Source organism: Mytilinidion resinicola (genome assembly GCF_010093595.1).
Source record: "Mytilinidion resinicola strain CBS 304.34 unplaced genomic scaffold BDZ99scaffold_9, whole genome shotgun sequence".
In the NCBI taxonomy this organism is placed as follows: Eukaryota; Fungi; Ascomycota; class Dothideomycetes; order Mytilinidiales; family Mytilinidiaceae; genus Mytilinidion; species Mytilinidion resinicola.
The window spans coordinates 1,027,787-1,044,461 of record NW_022985445.1 but is presented as its reverse complement, the minus strand read 5'-3'; the positions used below and the strand labels follow the sequence as shown (position 1 = coordinate 1,044,461).

The 16,675-nt window shown below is 51.5% G+C and overlaps 8 protein-coding genes across 8 annotated transcripts; 4 read left to right on the top strand and 4 right to left on the bottom strand.

Annotated features, from left to right (window-relative positions):
* Positions 1 to 802: 802 nt before the first annotated feature.
* On the top strand, positions 803 to 1,647 carry BDZ99DRAFT_570815 (uncharacterized protein; the record flags this gene model as incomplete). The annotated part of the gene is made up of 2 exons (XM_033728031.1): positions 803 to 1,172; positions 1,245 to 1,647. The coding sequence occupies 2 exons, from the start codon at positions 803 to 805 to the stop codon at positions 1,394 to 1,396; spliced, it is 522 nt and encodes a 173-aa protein (XP_033577178.1). The 3' UTR covers positions 1,397 to 1,647.
* Positions 1,648 to 2,616: 969 nt separating this feature from the next.
* BDZ99DRAFT_498384 (uncharacterized protein) lies at positions 2,617 to 3,137 on the top strand (the record flags this gene model as incomplete). The annotated part of the gene is made up of 1 exon (XM_033723579.1): positions 2,617 to 3,137. The coding sequence occupies one exon, from the start codon at positions 2,617 to 2,619 to the stop codon at positions 3,055 to 3,057; it is 441 nt and encodes a 146-aa protein (XP_033577177.1). The 3' UTR covers positions 3,058 to 3,137.
* Positions 3,138 to 4,180: 1,043 nt separating this feature from the next.
* Positions 4,181 to 7,347, bottom strand: BDZ99DRAFT_462809 (N-acetyl-gamma-glutamyl-phosphate reductase/acetylglutamate kinase-like protein). The gene is made up of 2 exons (XM_033719934.1): positions 4,897 to 7,347; positions 4,181 to 4,840 (listed from the first exon to the last, which is right to left on the bottom strand). Exons 1-2 carry the CDS (start codon positions 7,282 to 7,284, stop codon positions 4,547 to 4,549), a joined length of 2,682 nt encoding a protein of 893 aa, XP_033577176.1. The 5' UTR covers positions 7,285 to 7,347; the 3' UTR covers positions 4,181 to 4,546.
* A 1,100-nt stretch (positions 7,348 to 8,447) lies between these two features.
* Positions 8,448 to 9,497, bottom strand: BDZ99DRAFT_387224 (ribosomal protein S5 domain 2-like protein; the record flags this gene model as incomplete). The annotated part of the gene is made up of 1 exon (XM_033715512.1): positions 8,448 to 9,497. One exon carries the CDS (start codon positions 9,495 to 9,497, stop codon positions 8,448 to 8,450), a length of 1,050 nt encoding a protein of 349 aa, XP_033577175.1.
* Positions 9,498 to 9,976: 479 nt separating this feature from the next.
* Positions 9,977 to 10,355, top strand: BDZ99DRAFT_387820 (uncharacterized protein; the record flags this gene model as incomplete). Its single annotated transcript, XM_033715542.1, has 3 exons — positions 9,977 to 10,013; positions 10,093 to 10,199; positions 10,275 to 10,355. The coding sequence occupies 3 exons, from the start codon at positions 9,977 to 9,979 to the stop codon at positions 10,353 to 10,355; spliced, it is 225 nt and encodes a 74-aa protein (XP_033577174.1).
* A 301-nt stretch (positions 10,356 to 10,656) lies between these two features.
* Positions 10,657 to 11,447, bottom strand: BDZ99DRAFT_488084 (uncharacterized protein; the record flags this gene model as incomplete). Its single annotated transcript, XM_033722884.1, has 2 exons — positions 10,657 to 10,953; positions 11,046 to 11,447. 2 exons carry the CDS (start codon positions 11,445 to 11,447, stop codon positions 10,657 to 10,659), a joined length of 699 nt encoding a protein of 232 aa, XP_033577173.1.
* Positions 11,448 to 12,388: 941 nt separating this feature from the next.
* Positions 12,389 to 13,261, bottom strand: BDZ99DRAFT_570809 (uncharacterized protein; the record flags this gene model as incomplete). Its single annotated transcript, XM_033728030.1, has 2 exons — positions 12,544 to 13,261; positions 12,389 to 12,494 (listed from the first exon to the last, which is right to left on the bottom strand). Exons 1-2 carry the CDS (start codon positions 12,966 to 12,968, stop codon positions 12,389 to 12,391), a joined length of 531 nt encoding a protein of 176 aa, XP_033577172.1. The 5' UTR covers positions 12,969 to 13,261.
* Positions 13,262 to 13,647: 386 nt separating this feature from the next.
* Positions 13,648 to 16,245, top strand: BDZ99DRAFT_498379 (ferric-chelate reductase). Its single transcript, XM_033723578.1, has 2 exons — positions 13,648 to 14,026; positions 14,077 to 16,245. Exons 1-2 carry the CDS (start codon positions 13,821 to 13,823, stop codon positions 16,046 to 16,048), a joined length of 2,178 nt encoding a protein of 725 aa, XP_033577171.1. The 5' UTR covers positions 13,648 to 13,820; the 3' UTR covers positions 16,049 to 16,245.
* The last annotated feature ends 430 nt before the right edge of the window (positions 16,246 to 16,675 follow it).

The window sequence follows — 16,675 nt, the reverse complement described above, 5'->3', positions numbered from 1 at the left end:
GCGCTTCCGAAGCTACTCGAATGTCCTGGGAAGCCTGGCGCGACGGGTATTGGAAATGCTGTCGCCCATGTTCGACCAAGAATCCTTTCTTCAAAACTCCCTACGAAGCATATGGGCTTGCAGTGTGCATAAAATGCTCTCATTCCGCTTGTCCGATGTGTATTTTCAGCTCCGCCTTCCAGCCACTGCCGACAGCCGTTGCGCTCACTATCATCAGTATTTCCCGCGACCTGTTCGCTAGTCCCTACCTAGTTATCTGCCCTAACTGTGGACTGTCTTTTGGTAGCGGAGTTATCCAGCCTCCAGCCTTCCAATGCGCCGCTCTTGACTGGGCGGAACGAAAGTGTATTCCTATCTTAGCCCTCAACATCCCGCGAAGGATTCGGCGGAGGATAGCGTTCTACTTCAATAGGCACCCGAAGACTCCACTATGTGACTGCGGCCGACCGTTCAGTGCATACCATTGGAGCTCTTTTCGACAAGGTTAAATACTGGCAAAAACCTCTCAAGCGCAAGACTTGACTAAGTACAAAGTACGTAAACTAATCTACGCCCACCTTCTCAACCTATTTGTTCAACACTTGTCTAACTGAATTGACATTGAATCAAAGCATCTAACACCCAATCAAACGCTTGCAGCTTATGTCATCTCCTCCACGGTCAGCTTCGTTGTTGGCTACCCATTCACTTCAGCCTCACCTCGAACATTGTCGTCACACAATGAAAGCGGGTGCGCTCCTATTTAGAACATCATGCGGCCTCGTCCTCGGTTCTAAATTTACCCTCGCCACCACCACCAACCATGTCCTCAGAAGACTATCCTAGTTCGGCAATGCCTAGAACAAACCTCTCGTCGTCCTCTAATAGACCTAACATCACGCTACCCTCGCAAGACCAGAACTTTCCCGACGGCCCGCCGCCGGACTACTATCAGTACGAGTCGCGGCCTGCAGATTCTGATACAATCCCATGGCAGTGCTGTGTCTGCGGACCCTCGATAGCCAACCTGCTCCGCGTAGGCCATGCTACTCCCGCCAGTGTGTTTCATCCGGCGAACTGCAAGCAATGCCGACACTCCGTTTGCCGTCAATGCCATGTCGAAAAGTCGTTTCAGGCCGTTCCCCAAGAGATCCACGACCAAATTAAACGAGTCTGGATCTCAACGGTTATATGTAAGAGAGTACCTTTCACTGCTTTCTGTTGGCTTTGTGGGACTTGCCACTGGGCTGATACGGTCGAGATAGCCAGCCGGAAGCCTAATATCTTCGTTCGTGCATCGGCACACTTATGGGCGAGATTGGGGAAGAAAGAGGATGAGACGAAGGCTGACATGAAGTGCACTTGTTGTAGAGAGCGGTTCAGTGAATTTTGGGCGACCTTTCGCAACAAGAACTAAGCGGAGCCCAGAGACCGACACCCTCGAATCTGAAGCTAATTGGGATTCGATACGCAACTCAAGGACTCAAATTTCGGAGAGTATGACTACGCGGCCAAATTATACAGCCGGAGCATTCTTGAGCGGCGAATATACGTACAATGGTTCAAGGTGTGCGTACACATTGCTGGTCGATTACGCCGTCAAGGGGGATGCTACAACCTGCTTAGCAGTTTGGCACAGTTCTATACCTACTTTTAAGCGAGACGCCTGAGATCATACCAGTCTACCCTCGTCTCACAGGTTCAGCACGTATTGTATACACATATTCTATTACCACCTAGCACATTGCTCGCTTTCATATCTTGCGATGCCGTCTATTGTTACAATTCAGGGGCTATCCAAAAGCCAGAAGGGTGATCTGTCCCACTCTTTTCTTCCTCTACCTATGCGAAGAGCATTGTTCACCTATATTCCCATTCAGATTCGCTGTATGCTCCCTTCATATCATCCAGTGGATCTAGGATAGGCAGAAATATCTCACTCCTCTCGACTATTCCTTACATCTTGAGTATTGTGTGCCTATATCCCCTTTCATTCTTCATTGTATACAAATTATTCCCACAGCCTAGTGAATTAAGGTGTCTCACTCTTCGCTTTTTGGTATATTTATATTCCTTTTCTGTTGGAAGGATCTTTCCTCTCTCATCTTTCTCCAAAATCAATTTTTGTGAACCACCACACTGTCAAGAGAACCCAGACCAGACTCAATTGCACCCAACTTGGATAGCACCATGAGATACTTCCACGATACCCCGGCGTATCCAAGTGCATACGAATTCGCCGCACTGGAAGCCGGTCCGCTAACACCATCACCATCAACGCTAGACGAGACAAGCATGGCATACTCTCAGAATGCGGCAACTTTTCCAAGTGCTCACGAATTCGCAGCGCTTAAGGCTCGGTCGCGACCATCACTGCCATCACCACCACCAGCGGTACACACCATCCAGCCATCATCTCTACCGCCAACTCCACTACCCAGTTACACCAGGGTCGAGGAACCACCCCCAAAGTACGTTCGTCAAGCCCCTCATAAACACCACGAACGTGCTTGGTATTGTTGCCAGTGCAATTTCACCACCAACAATTCCCTCCTGGAGACCGCCAACGGCTTCGAGAGTTTTGCATGCTGCAAGACGTGCGATCATGCGGCTTGCCGCTGTTGCCTGTAGGACAAAATGCTTCAAGCCACTCCATTGTCAACAATGCGAGAGATCGAATCTCTAACAGAGCCTCGCTCATCTCTCGTGACTTTTTGCGAGCATTGTGGCAAACCTCAAGGCGCACAAATCGTTGAGTCCGGCCCACAGCGGCCAATGTTGCATCAACGTGCCAAGGCGGCCGGTAAGGCGATTGGGAAACTGGTCGTGAACTGGGCGACGGCCGAGTCACTCGGAGCGCCTACAGATGGAATGCGCAATGCGCGGAGGGAATCAATGTCTTGCTTCCAGTGCGGCCAGTACTTCACGCACAATTGGGCTATCTTTTATCGAGTAGAAGGGGAGTTCGACCCCGACGAGATAGGCAATGCGTGTGATCCGATTGCGAGAGGAGCTGGCGGTAATCGCGCGACGACGTTAAGGACAACGCGCGACTTTCCAAATTTGAACTTGGATTGAAGAACATAGTAGACAAATATGGAAAAGATTGGAATTTAGTCACCCGGCCCGATGAACGAACGCGGTTTGAAGAATGAACAGAATGACGTAAAAGACCAGTCGGGCGGAAATTTTCAGGACAAGAAGTTGCCTCAAGGAATGAACACGATGTTTGGGGTCTTTTGGAATTGGGAAATCGGCAAGCTATCAAATTGAAAACCACTAACGTCTGTTTTCCTCTCTAAACCTTCACAGAATTTCAATATTGCATAAATATCATTAAAAGTATGCGCCATATTATACCAAACCACCCCATCACAGCGGCTCATCTATCAGTAACCGCGAAGATGCGTTATGGGCCGCCAATACGCCAGCCAAATGGAGAACCGCGGCGTTTTAGGAGGTATTCTGTGAGTTGAACATAGCCCTTTTACTTCTCACTAATATTGCATTGTTCACCTACAATCCCCTCAATCATTCGCCATATTTACACAAACCATAAGTTGGTGAATAAGCAGGCCTCAATCTGCGCTGCTCGGGCCGAGGACAAGGTGGGTTCAATGTGGATGACACCCCACCGCGGGTGAATGAGAGGCTGCAAGGGGAATAAATCCATAAAAACAGCTGCTGTAAAGTCAGACACCCAGTAGCCGTTGCCACCTCGAAATCAAAACTTTGACTGGCATCTGATTCAGATCTTATTTCTCACTAGAGACCCTATACGCTGTGAATCAGGCTCTTACATATCATTATGTGCGACTGCAGGATTGTAGGGTGAGACACTGAGGTCTGATTCACAAGGGCATGGCTTTGACATCGATGATGAGTTAGAGTTTAATAGGTCAGGCGTGCTTCGCATGTATAAGCACTGCCCCAGGATCAATACACTCTACAGCTGATTCTGAAGCAGGCGGATATTCCGGGCTGGTCGTAGTGAACATAATGATTGCTTGATTCACAGCGTCCTGGCCTTGACATCGTGGTCGAAAATTCTTGGATACTTTGGGCGTGCTTCGTATCGTTATGTGCTGCCCCAGTAGACAGGCTCCATTGACTCAAATGTGACAGTCCATATTCCAGCATTCATGTCCTCTAGAAACACGCTCACATCAGGCTTGTGAACGGTCGCCTAGCACCGTCTGAGGTCCTCTGGTACGTTATTAAGCACTGCAAAACAATGATTTCGACAAGGTTAGTACCTCTCCGGGCCACCTTAGACGTTGTTGAACGGAGCTTGGTAGACGTGCTCTCACTGCTCGATCTGGACTTGGATGTGATTTGATGGGGCTAGCGGCTCGTGAAGAAGTGACTCCATGGTCGAAAAGGGGAAAACTTTTAATTGATACCAAATCCCTCCAAACCCCTCACGCCTGGTGAATTGCCCATGAAGAATTTACAAGAATATGCATCTATAACCCTTCAATTAACACGAGACACTCCAACTTGTCTTTAAGGCAGCTCTTCTCCTATTTACCATTGTTTCCCGTCCACATCTTGTCACTAGATGCCACTAGTAGGGGATACCATCATACTCGCCATAGCCTAGCGCAAGGTTCATGTTCTGCAGGCACTGCGTGGCGGCTCCCTTGAGTAAGTTGTCAATTGTAGCATTTACGACCACTCTCTTTCCCGAAGAATGCACCGCAAAGCCACCAATCTCCACGCCGTGTTTACCCGAGATGTTCTTGACGAGAGGCGACTCGCCAACAACTTTCACGAGTTTTTCGCCAGCATAACGGTCCTGGTACAGATTTCGGATATCACGTGATGTCATCGTGCGGTTGAGTGGTATGGAGATAGTGTGCTACGATTGTCATTAGTTTCATATCGAGGCACACAAGGGCACTTTTAAAAACTTACGTGAATGCCTTGGAACCATACAGCGACATGGGGAATGAAAGCCACATCAATGCCAAGCTGGCTCGAGATCTCCTTTTCGTGAATGTGGTCTGTTAAACTGTACGGGATAAGATTGTTCTCGAGGTTGTTGACATCGTTCTTCGGGCTTGGCTTTGTACCAGCACCTGAGTAACCAGACACACCAAAGACCGTAGGCTGACCGCCAATAAATTCGGTCAACGGTGCAATGCCCAATTGGGCAGCAGTAGCGTAGCAGCCCGGGTTGGCGATTCGAGTGGCATCCGCGATCTTTCGACGGTCGACGAGCTCAGGAAGACCGTAAGTCCAGGACGAATCGAATCGGTAGTCGGCGCTCAGATCGATGATAACGTTATCTGACCTGCCAGCCTCGTTGATAGCATCGACAAAAGGTTTGCATACACCGTTTGGAAGAGCCATGACCCAGCAGTCAACCTCGCCCTTCTCCGCCATGCGCTTCACGTCCTCCGGCGAGAGGTTTTCGTAGGTAATGTCGCGCTTAGTGTAACCTTCAAGCTTCTTTCCCGCAAGCTCGCGAGAAGAAACGTGCCGAAGGTCCATATTGGGGTGCTTGTTTAATAGATCGATAAGGGCCTGGCCGGTGTATCCTCTGGCACCAATAAGAGCGACCTTAGATGGCCAATCCTTGCTCTTGAACTTGATACCGTATGGAGGGTTGGGGTTGGTGGTTTCTACGCTTTGGAAAGACGTCGACGAGAAAGGTCGGGCAGAGGAGGGGCTGGCTCGTGAGGTCCGAACCGCTGGCCTTGAGCGTGCTCCCATAACGCGAGAGTTCGTTGAGTATGCTCGCACCTGCTGTGCTTGCGGCTTCTTCAAGCTCGCGGCGTACTCAGCAGGGCGCCTGATTTGCGCCTCCAGATTCTGATTGCTGAACATGTTGCGACCATTTGCCCTGAATTTGTTCATCAAGGCGACCACTTCGGTGGGGTCTGCGGGGCCCCAAAAGCAGAACATGTCCCCGTCGTGACGGAATGTCCCATCTGCCTTATCCTTGAACCAACCCAGGTTCTCGTCCTGTCCGTCCACGGTCCAATACATCCGAGGGTACTTCTCCTTCAAATGCTGGAAAATGTTGTCTGAGATGTTTTGTTGCCATGCATTCCTGTTGCATGTGAAGGTAGAAAGCTCCGCCATTGACTGATCTCCTTGTTCGGGAAAGACTATGCCTATGCCGCTCATCTTCTCGTCATAGAATGCTTCGAACGGACGGGTCTTGAGGCCTTCAATATAGCGGTCAACTACGGCGGGAGAGTCTAGACTTTCGCGTCCTCTGAGAAGGGCCTCTTTGAGCATGTCAATATCCTTGAAGTCTTCATACTTCGTTGCGGTCTGCACACGATGGCCTCGTCGGATCAGGGTGCCGGCACCCGTGTGGCTGAAGAGTTCCTTTTCTAGCACCTCAGGGTGAATGATGGCCACGCTGGATGCCTTGGGAAGGGCATCCAATAGCTCTTTAACTTCCTTGATCTTTAGCCTTGTTCCATATTTGACCCAGGACTGTGACATGAGCTGCTCGTACTCCTCGTCGAGGTTGATGGCAGAAATGAGCTCCCCAGTCTCTCCGTGGAAGATGCCGCCCTTCTCAGAGAGGTAAACGATCTTGAGAGGCTCCAGTGCGCGGGCCAAGTCTCCTGCTACAACGTCGGCATTGACGTTCAAGATCTGGCCGGTCTCGGTTTCTGCCATGGAGCAAAGAATAGGGATTTCGCCGGCTTTAATCGCATCCGTGATAGGCCTGGTGTTGACATTCGTGATCTTTCCAACGTACTGCCATGTGTCTTTGTCCAGATAATCCGCGGTCAAGACGCCAGAAGTGACAGGTCGAGCTGGAACACCCCAGTCTTGCCTCAATCGCATCACCAGGTCCATATTGGCCTCCAAGAATAGCTTCCTTGCAATTCCCAATGTCTTAACGTCCGTCACTCTAATACCCTGCTCGAATTGGGGCTCGACGCCTGCATCTTGGAGTATTTTGTTCAATTGAGGGCCAGCTCCGTGGACGATGATGGGGTATAATCCCATGAGGTAGAGATTGCGCAGGGCTCGGCAGAATATCTCAACATGGTCGGTGAGAATAGCTCCGCCAACCTTGACGACAGCGAATTGTTGGGACGAAACCGATTTGAATTGGGCGAGGTATTGTTCGATTTCGCGTTTGGTGCTTACGCTGCCTAGCAGGTTCAAAAAGGCCGATCGAGTGGTAGCAGCGTCTCGAGACTCTGAGGGAGAGGAGTATGCTCTGGAAGCTGTGGAGGCCAGTATACGGGGCAAGCTTCGAGGAGCAATGGCGGTGACTCGATGCGAGGACCGGGCAATCAGGCGAGCGCCAGAGCGCACAACGCCCTGCATTGTGACAGCCGGTGAGGAATGATATGGCGGATATGAGGCAATTGGGCGTAGAGAGGAGAGGAGAGGACAGAGTGGAGAGGTGGTGAATGACTGTGAGCTCGGTTTTTCGTACCGAACACCACCTACCTAGGTACTCCAGTACGCCGCTATCGCACCCCGCGACTTGGTGGCGCCCTCCTAGCTTCTATTGGCTACGTTTGTGCAGGTGCGCTCCCACGAAATTTCTGCACTTTTCCTTGCGCATGATCGAACTTTCATCGTTCATGCAGGCCTCTGAGGTGCCCTGACCAGTCTTACAGACCGTACAAACAGTCTCATTCAACTTCTCGAAAAGGTGTCGAGGCTAGTCAGGCGGCGGCAGACCACTCTACACAGTTGTCGAACGCGCCCGTTTCCATGGCATAGTCGCATTCTAAAGTCAGGTCTGCATTCACAACTCCGCACGAGACCGTTTGAGGTGGCCCCGTAAGTCTTAAGGGACGTCCAAACTGTATCATTCACGTCTTTAAGGTGTTGAGGCAGCTCAGACGGCTGTAAACCAGTGTACACAGACATTCAAGTGTACACAGAGTTACAGCAAGAGAATGTCACAGTATCAACTACACTGCCAGCGTTTTTACCTCTGTAAAATTAGAACATATAAGTTATATGCCAAGTCTGTCAGCCTCCCTAAATATGGAGTAGCGGTCTAACACCGTCTGAGGTGGCCCGAAGTGTTATCGGGCTTGCCAAAACTATAGCATTCCAATTTTTATTGATACACTGGAGGACTTTAAGCAGTGCTGGGCAAGTGTACACAAGCCTACAGAGAGTGTGAGAGTGTATATCGCGACTCTTGTGAATACGTTGCCTAGCCAGTAGAACTTCGAGATAGACGGCACTGTGTCCACGCGGAGTCTACGCGCCGCAGTCACCCCTGAATGTATGACCAGTAATCTGAAATCAGGCCGATATTTGCTATCATAAGGTTCTGTCTGTGGTGCCTTGACGACGTAATGCCACGTACTGTTCTAAGATGCCACAAATCTAACACGTAATAGACCATCGAGAGACATTTTCATAAGCCCTCTGTATTTGACTTGTCTACTGGGTACAACGCTCCAAACAGGAACGGTAATGCGGCCGCCCTCATTCCAGGTCCGAGTGCGCCTCATAAGACCAGACTACGCCTTAAGCCCATCCATCTGACTCCACTCCCTCCACCTCTCATCTGCCCTTCTTACCAATCCCTTCATGACCTCCCTCCCCACAACCCCACCCCCTTTCTTCTCAATCCTCCGCACCCTCCTCTTCCCCCCAGAACCATCTACAACCACCGTCACCACCTCCTTGCAAAGCCCTTCTTCAAACGCATCAGGATCACTAAGCACCCACGCCTTCTCCTCGGCGTTCTCTTCATCTTGCTCCCCTTCGCTTAGCAGCTCCGTAGGTTTAAACACCGCAAACGTCGCCGCCATGGGTAAACCTCTCAGCTTCAGAGAGCGCGCGTTAGATACAGATGGCGAACAAAGTATGTTTTGTACGTCCTCATCCCACCATGCGGAAGGAAGCAGTGTATCTCGTAGCGCGGCGACCACAGCGGCCCAGGCCACGTCGAAGGCGTTGCCGTCTAGGCTTATGAACATAATGTCGATATAGAGTGCCCAGTACGCCTTGACTTCCTTCGCTGATTCGTCATCTCCGGAAGACTCGGACGGTGGAGGTGAATATATTATCCTCAGATCCCGCGCACGGAGGAGTTGCGTGGAGTACAGTAACGCGCGGATGCGGGAGGTGAGGGATTGCGCGAGTGTAGACGGTGGTGAGCCCGGGAGGTGGGCGGGAGAGGCACCGGTTGCGAGTTCGATGTTGGGAACTAGGAGGGATAGGTTTGATAGCTCTGCTGCGTCGTTTTCCGCATCATCGTCGCCATCGTAGTCGAGGTTCGTTGGGAGTGTTGGTGGATTCGGGATGTTGGACGCCAGCAGAATTTCTCCTCGTACGCCGCATACCACGGCCGTATCGCCTAGTCGTACCACAGCGCTGCCAGAGCAATGGCTTAAGCTGCCGGTGTTTATGGTGGGCTTGCGGAATTCGAAGGGGGCGCGGCCATTGGGGCGCGAGGGGTTGGTAGAGGGGGAGTCGTGCGAAAGGTGGGCGAGGAGGAATGGCGACGGAGAGAGGGCAGCGAAGATGTCGCGTGGGAACGAGAGAGAAGGGGATGCGGCAGCCATTGAATGCTGAGATGCTTTTGTTATGAGATTCGTGGTGGCGGTATTTCGAACTTGGATGGTTGATTGAAGCTTTGGAAATCTTTTGGTATAACTTGCTGGGGTCGTCTAGTCAATTAGCGTGTTTTCGAAAGGACGAGCAAGACCACCTGCATTCTCGGGTTAAGCAACATTCGAAATCGGTTACCGAGGGGCTCTTCACGGTATTGCTGTAGTAATCACAAGCTCCTTGTCCAAAATGCCTTTCACTCATCCCTGCCCCGCTGGAAAATGCCCCGCCATGGCCTTACGCGTGCCCAGAACGACGTCACCGGCGTCATATATATCTAATGGCCTTCCAAAGCAGCACTCCTTCCAAACCCATCTGCGAACTCATCGACGACTACTACAGCCAGAAAACAGTATTCTCCTCTCTCATCGCTACACATCCAAACAAGATCGCAGAACCAGAATCTGCTCCCAACACTCCCAACAAACCAATCATGCCTGTCCACGCCGCTGAGGAGAACGCCACTGGCAGTACGTTGACTTTCCTTTGACTTTACATACGTGAATCGAAATAATGGACTAAACCTTTATATAGGCATCACCGACCAAGTCGCCAAGGATTCATCCGACTCTACGGCATCGACCCACAAGAACCACAACGTGGATACTGGAGTGAACCCAGGAGGCGTGCATGCCAATGCCCACAAGGCGAACCCGGTAAGTGGAGCTTGAACCTTGTCAATCTAACTTAATCGTTGCCAATAGCATAGATACTAACTGGTTTCATCATAGGGACCCGTCATCGCTGAGAACATTGGAAAGCCGGAGAGCAAGGAGGCGTTGAAGAAGAGAGCCGAGGAGCTAAACCAGTAGATGCAACAGACTGGGATTTCACGAGTTCATGAAATGGGGTGAGACTAGTGAAATGGCCATAGGGCGCCCTATGATGGAAGCATCGATCTGTGCTAGCGGCAATGAATAAAGATACCAATTCATGATCTTGTGTAGCCACAGGCCAGTGAGGCGAGATGATTATGATATTTGAATGACTACGAGCCTATCTTTAATTCGTGAGAGATTTTATACACCAGTGTTCCCTTCCTAGGTCACTCATTATCCATGGTATTATCCAGAAACCCGTCCTTTTTGACTCCTCTTCACTATTTATTCGTGCTTATAGGCCAGCCAAAGCTCCGACAACTGCCATTCCGCCTAAGGCCCACGCGGCCATCGTCTGATGTGGCGCCATGCCGGTCGAGGTCGCAGACGCCGCAGTGGCAGAACCAGTGGCAGAACCAGTGGCAGAACCGGAGGCAGATTTGGAAGAAGCAGCACCAGTAGCCTCCGGGTTAGTCGTGTTCGCAAGGGGAGATCCTGAGACACTCTGGACTTTGACTCCAGTGTTGTTCTTGCAGTTGTTGTTGTAATCGGTAGTGGAGAGAGCAGTCTTGGTAAGAGTGATATCGGCACACTGCATAGCAAGGTCAGCACGAGCTCTTTGACAGTCTCGCAGAAGGGGACTAAAAAAGCCATCTCTCGGAGTTGGGAGAAAGGGAATTTTACCTGGTAGAGTCCGCCATCTGGGTCGCCGTTCGACACGACCTGGATAGTCGCGTCCTGGCCCTCGGTGAAATTGACGCCCTCGGGTAGGCTTACTTGGCCTATGCAGAAGTTGCCGAGGCCCTCTTCCTCGAAGGTGGGGCGCAGGATGATGTTGTAGTTGACGCCCGGGTCGCTGCCGAGTGAGAGCAGCACCATCACGTCGGTCTGCGTGTGGTGCATGTCCAGCTGGATGGGGGCGCCGACGGCGGGCCATGAGGTTCGGGTCTTGCTAACAGTGTCGAAGCCACCGCAGGGGAAGTTGACGGCCTTGTTATCGTCGAAGCCGCGGGCAGGAGGCCAATTGAGGAGGAAATGGGCGGAGGTGATGGGGAGAAGAGCGAGGAGAGCGAGGTTGGACAACATGGTGCAATTGGGATGTGAATTGACTTGTTAGTGTTGCTACGAAGAACAGTTCAAGATTTGGAAGAAATGAAGGAGGAAAGATGTTTGAGCGGTTTAGAGGAGGGAATTGCAAGAATGGCCAAGAGAAGAGCTACGTTCCTGCAGGTAACCAGAGCACCTTATGAATGAATGCACGGTAGGACCTGGTGAGTCCGGTGGCTGGGATTGGCGCCAAAATAAGCTGACAATGGACGCCATGGCGACTCTGCGACACTAGGAAGACCGGAGCTGCTACGGGTCTGGGTAAGCGGCTATCAAAGGATGTGGTCTGTCTCGACGATGCGGGTGAGCAAGTTTCCACGGACTGAGCACATTTGAAGCCCGGGCCGCCTAGGGGGCCTAGCTCGAGTCTTGCATTCACCCCTGCCACCCGACGATCGGCAACGCAGAATTTCTCGACATCCCAAAATGGAACCGTGCACAGCACTTCATCGCGCTGCTACAACAGAGCACATTCACGGTAACAAAAAGGACTGCATAGCTACGTCTACCACTTGCATAAATCCTCCAGCAGTTTCAGTGCAGTCTGGGTCCGTGGCGTGGAGAAACATGTCAGTGACAGTGGTAACTTGGCGGGCCGAAGTCAACTGCCCCACCAATTACCCCGCCACAAGGGCCGTCGTGCGGCCATGCGACTGCCATTCCAAGCTTCTTCACGACGCTTATTCGACCCAGCACAACAGGCACACTAATCGCCGTGGAAGCGTGATATGAGGCAACGTGTGTTCATAGGGTGGTGTGCCGCTCTACCTCCTACTCTCTATCTATCACGAGAAAGTGATACTCGTCCGATTCCAGCCATAACATCGTTACCCTCCACGGATGGACCCCAAACGCCGAGCCCGATGCAATCAAAAATATCATCCCCAAACACCTGTCTATACAGCTAATGATGTTCATCATCAGTTCCCTGGTGCTCCGTAGCGGCCAAATGCCAGCTCTCCGAGAAAGACACCCCCGAGCACTGAAAGGAAATAGCCCACGTTGAACGTCATGACAGCCAGCATACTGTGTACTATCAGCGATATAATGCATATGAGGACACATCAAGACTTACAGAAGATAGCCTACTCCAGCTATGCAAGTGTATAGCAATGCTCGCGGGAGGTCGACACTGAATCGCCATGGTTGGACGTGCTGGATCGGACTCTGCACAATCACAACATGTTCTTCCACGCCGTTTGCCGATATGACTGCTGTCTTCGAGTCGGCATCCGAACTGATGCGCTCTGCGATGGGCGTCTTGTCCGCGACTACGACGTATCGGCGCTTCATGGCGGACTCGAGCCATTTGTGCTCCAGGAAGTGCAGCAGCTTGAAGCTGCCTCGGTACAGGGCCGCGAACAGAATGAGGAAGATGCAAGTGCCGGCATAAGCTCCGGTCGATTTGGGTGCCCATTGCTCAGAGTAGAGAGGCGTCAACGAAGAGGTGAAAAAGGTCATGACCATCTCGCTCGCCGGCATCATCCCAGACATGTCCATGTTTGCGGTAGTGGTGGTTGGTTATGTCGTGGTGTAGGGGTGTGCTTTTGGTGGTCGTCGAACTTGTACTCTCGAGTCTCTCTGAGAAGCGATGAGGCAGCGCAAGCGGTGGGTTTTGAGTACCGGGCGTGGAGTCAGACGCGCGGCGTTAGTGTGAAGCGGTATGGTTCCGCGTGCGAAGAATAGGTCTTGTCTTTGTGGAGAGCAGAATTGAGAGCAATGATGCTACGGGTGTAGTTGGAGAGTGAAGCGCACAGTGTCACGGCAGATTTGGAATGCGGGAAGCGGCAAGCCACTCGCCCTTGCTCGGCGGCACGCTGGTGTTTTCTGCCGCCCGATAAGCTTATTCTATGGAGTTTGTCGAGCTTGCAGCGGTCGGGTTGCCGTTCATCGGGTAGGTACAGGTCACATGATGAGAGGTATTGAGCAAGTTCTTTGGCGTCTGATTGGCGGGTTCTCCGAACGCCACCGCAAACAGCGAAAGTCCGCCATGCCTTAACTGCATCCCGCCCGATCATGACAAGTCTCCGATGCACTCGTCGAACCGGCAGCCCGAATTAGCACAGGCGTGCCCATCTAAGCTTTCCCGGGTGCGCGGATTCGCGGCACATTCATGTACATGCCTGGTGGGCACGCTTTTTGACACTCACATCAACTTGCCCCTCGTTCTTGCACACCTCCGTTTCGCGCCGTGACACTGACATCCATACTATCGCTGCTGGATGATCCATGGACGGGCACAGCCGGCGAGACGTCTTCTCCCTCTTCCTTCGCACTTGAGCTGATCAAGGACTCGATACTCCCAAGAACTTGTGGCCATATTCTTAATTTCTCCGATCTCCACCCTCAAAAATGTCCAGGATGAACAGGGCGGGGCGCTTCGTCAGAAGACAGGACGATGGCGGCGGAATGGACATGGACATGACAATGGGCAGCATGTCCATGGGAGGGCTGCCAAAACTGCTCGACTTCCCATCCTTCTATTGGGCTGTTGTGGGAACCGCGATCGGCATCGCAACTCTTGTCAACCTGTCTAACTCTATCATATACCGTCAGAGGTAATTCAAACCGCTCTGGGAAGTCAAAGAGTTCTAATTGACAATCGCAGGCTTTCAGCTGCCAGCAATGGCGACGCAAGACCCGCAAAGCCAAAAACGCTTCTCTCCAGAACGTATGCGACCATCACTGCGATAACGCGAGAGGCGTCGAATGCCTCAGTACGAATTCCCTTTAAAGGACGCGCTTTTAAGCTACCAACGGTTGGCCGGACCAGCTTGGTAGTCGGCAATGTCGTGCTTCTTGTTGTTCTGTCATTTTACGGACTCGATGTTAGAGACCGATGGAAGTACGAAGATATTGGCTACCGGATCGGATTTGTGAACATGGCCCAGCTCCCGTTGATTTTCTTGCTAGCCGGGAAAAACAACATTATCGGATTCCTCTCTGGAATTAGCCATGAGAGACTGAACTGGCTGCACCGCTGGACTGCCCGATGTCTTCTTCTCACCACCACGATCCACATGGGCTACTTCTTTGCAGATTGGGCGCCGTACGATTACATCATCCCTCAGATCAGATCAGCCCCCTTGGTGAAGGAGGGAGTGATTGCTTGGGCTGTCCTGCTCTGGATGGTCATCAGCTCCATGACGCCGATCCGCGGGTTGTACTATGAGGTGTTTGTAATTCAGCATCTAGCGTCGTTCGCTGTGTTCCTCTACTTTGTGTACAAACACACGCCTGCAGAGGTCCACGTCTACATTTGGATCCCCATTGGAGTCTTCGCTTTCGACCGTGTGACACGGGGTTTATATGTAATATACACAAACGTGTCCCTCTTTCACCCCAAGCAACGGCAAGCTGGGCAGATGTCTGGACTTTGGGCGTGCAAAGCGGAATTTACGCCGCTTGCACACGATACCACGAGGATCACTATCAACAACCCACCGATTAGCTGGTCACCTGGCCAGCACGTTTTCCTGTCCTGCCACTCAATCGTTCCACTTCAAAGCCATCCCTTTACCGTTGCCTCGATCCCAGAGGACGGCAAGATGGAATTCCTCGTAAAGGCGGAGAAAGGCGGAACCAGACGATTCTTCAAGCACGCGGAGAAGCTGAGCGGGCTGCCAAGTGCGTCTCCAAATTCCAAGCCCAAATTAAGGAGTGTTGCTATCGAAGGGCCATATGGTTGCCTTCGACCACTTCGACAATTCGACAGCGTGGTGCTACTAGCCGGTAGCACCGGAGCAACTTTCACCGTCCCGTTGCTTCGGGATATTGTCCAGGGGTGGAAAGAAGTCGCAACATCGACCAATCAGAAGTCGTCGATATTCAGTAAACCAAAGGGTGCTGTAACACGACACATCCGCTTCGTGTGGGTTGTCAAGTCTCGGGGCCAGCTTGGCTGGTTTGCCGACCAGCTCTCGGGCGTCTTCGAAGACATCGAGAACCTCAAGTCCCAAGTCAAGGGGCTGGATGTAGACATGACTATCTACGTCACTTGCGACAACTCATTCACGGAAGAGCACAAATCTCTCCTTTCATCTGTCAGAGCCCCAGCTAAAACAAACTTCCGAGGTGCTGTAGAGATGGTGGATGGTGACCCAGACGAGAAGTCCGGCAAAAAGTACGAAGAGACGTATGATGCTCGAGAAGTCGGCTCTGAAGACTCGTCGCTCAGGAAAACCACACCACAGACGTCCTGCGGGCCAGACGGCGAATGCTGCTGCAGGGACACCGTCGAAAGCGAAGATGCAATCGGTCCCGCGACCTGCTGCTGTTGCTCCTCATCCCCTGCCACCATGGATCGCGCGCTATCAGCGGTATCGTCAAGCACTAAGGGGTCAGCAAAGCAAATGCTTCACCCCGACATTGTCGTCATCAGCGGCCGGCCGCAGTGCCACAGCGTGATTTGGAAGACGCTAGAGCAGGCGCTGGGCGAGAGCGCGGTAGTCGTTTGTGGGCCACAAGGCCTTGTAGCTGATGTCAAACAGAGCGTGGTGGCCTTGAGCGATGAGCGGGCGGTGCACAAGGGTACGGGGGCACAGGGGATATATTTGCATACTGAGTCTTTTGGATATTGATGCAGGGTTGATGGGACTGATGTTCTAGGCGTTTGGGGTTTCGCTCAAAGCATTAGGCGGCGTTGTTGCATCTTGGGATACGAAGAATAGCGGCGGTCGATAGACGCCGAGACTTGCGTTATGATATCCGTTACGTGAATATGAACAACAGCTTCTCTATTTAGAAATTTAAGAAACTTGTTGCAGAAGCCTACCACTTTTATCATTCTCCGAATCACTTCAACGAACCTTCAAAACTGCAAACAGGGCTACTTCTATCCTGTGATCAGATTCGTGCACGCCAAGAGCTGTTTGTTTAGTTAGTTAACTTAACGTACCCTGCGGGTGAGCTGCCCATGCGGGCGAGCTGCCCAGTCCGTGCACCACTAGAAATTCAATAATCTAACCTTAAATAACTCTACAACCACCTAATAAAAAGTTATACAAATCTAATGTATTATTCTTATATATATAAATACTTAGTATATAGAATATAGAGTCTATCCTTATAGTAGTTAGCTAGTAATAAAGGGTAAGGTCTAAAATAGGGGTCTAAATTTAATAATTAGTTAACTACTATAAAAATAGACTTTATATTCTATATAACGTATTCCACAAGCGAGCCGTCCACCCAAGCGAGCCGTCCAC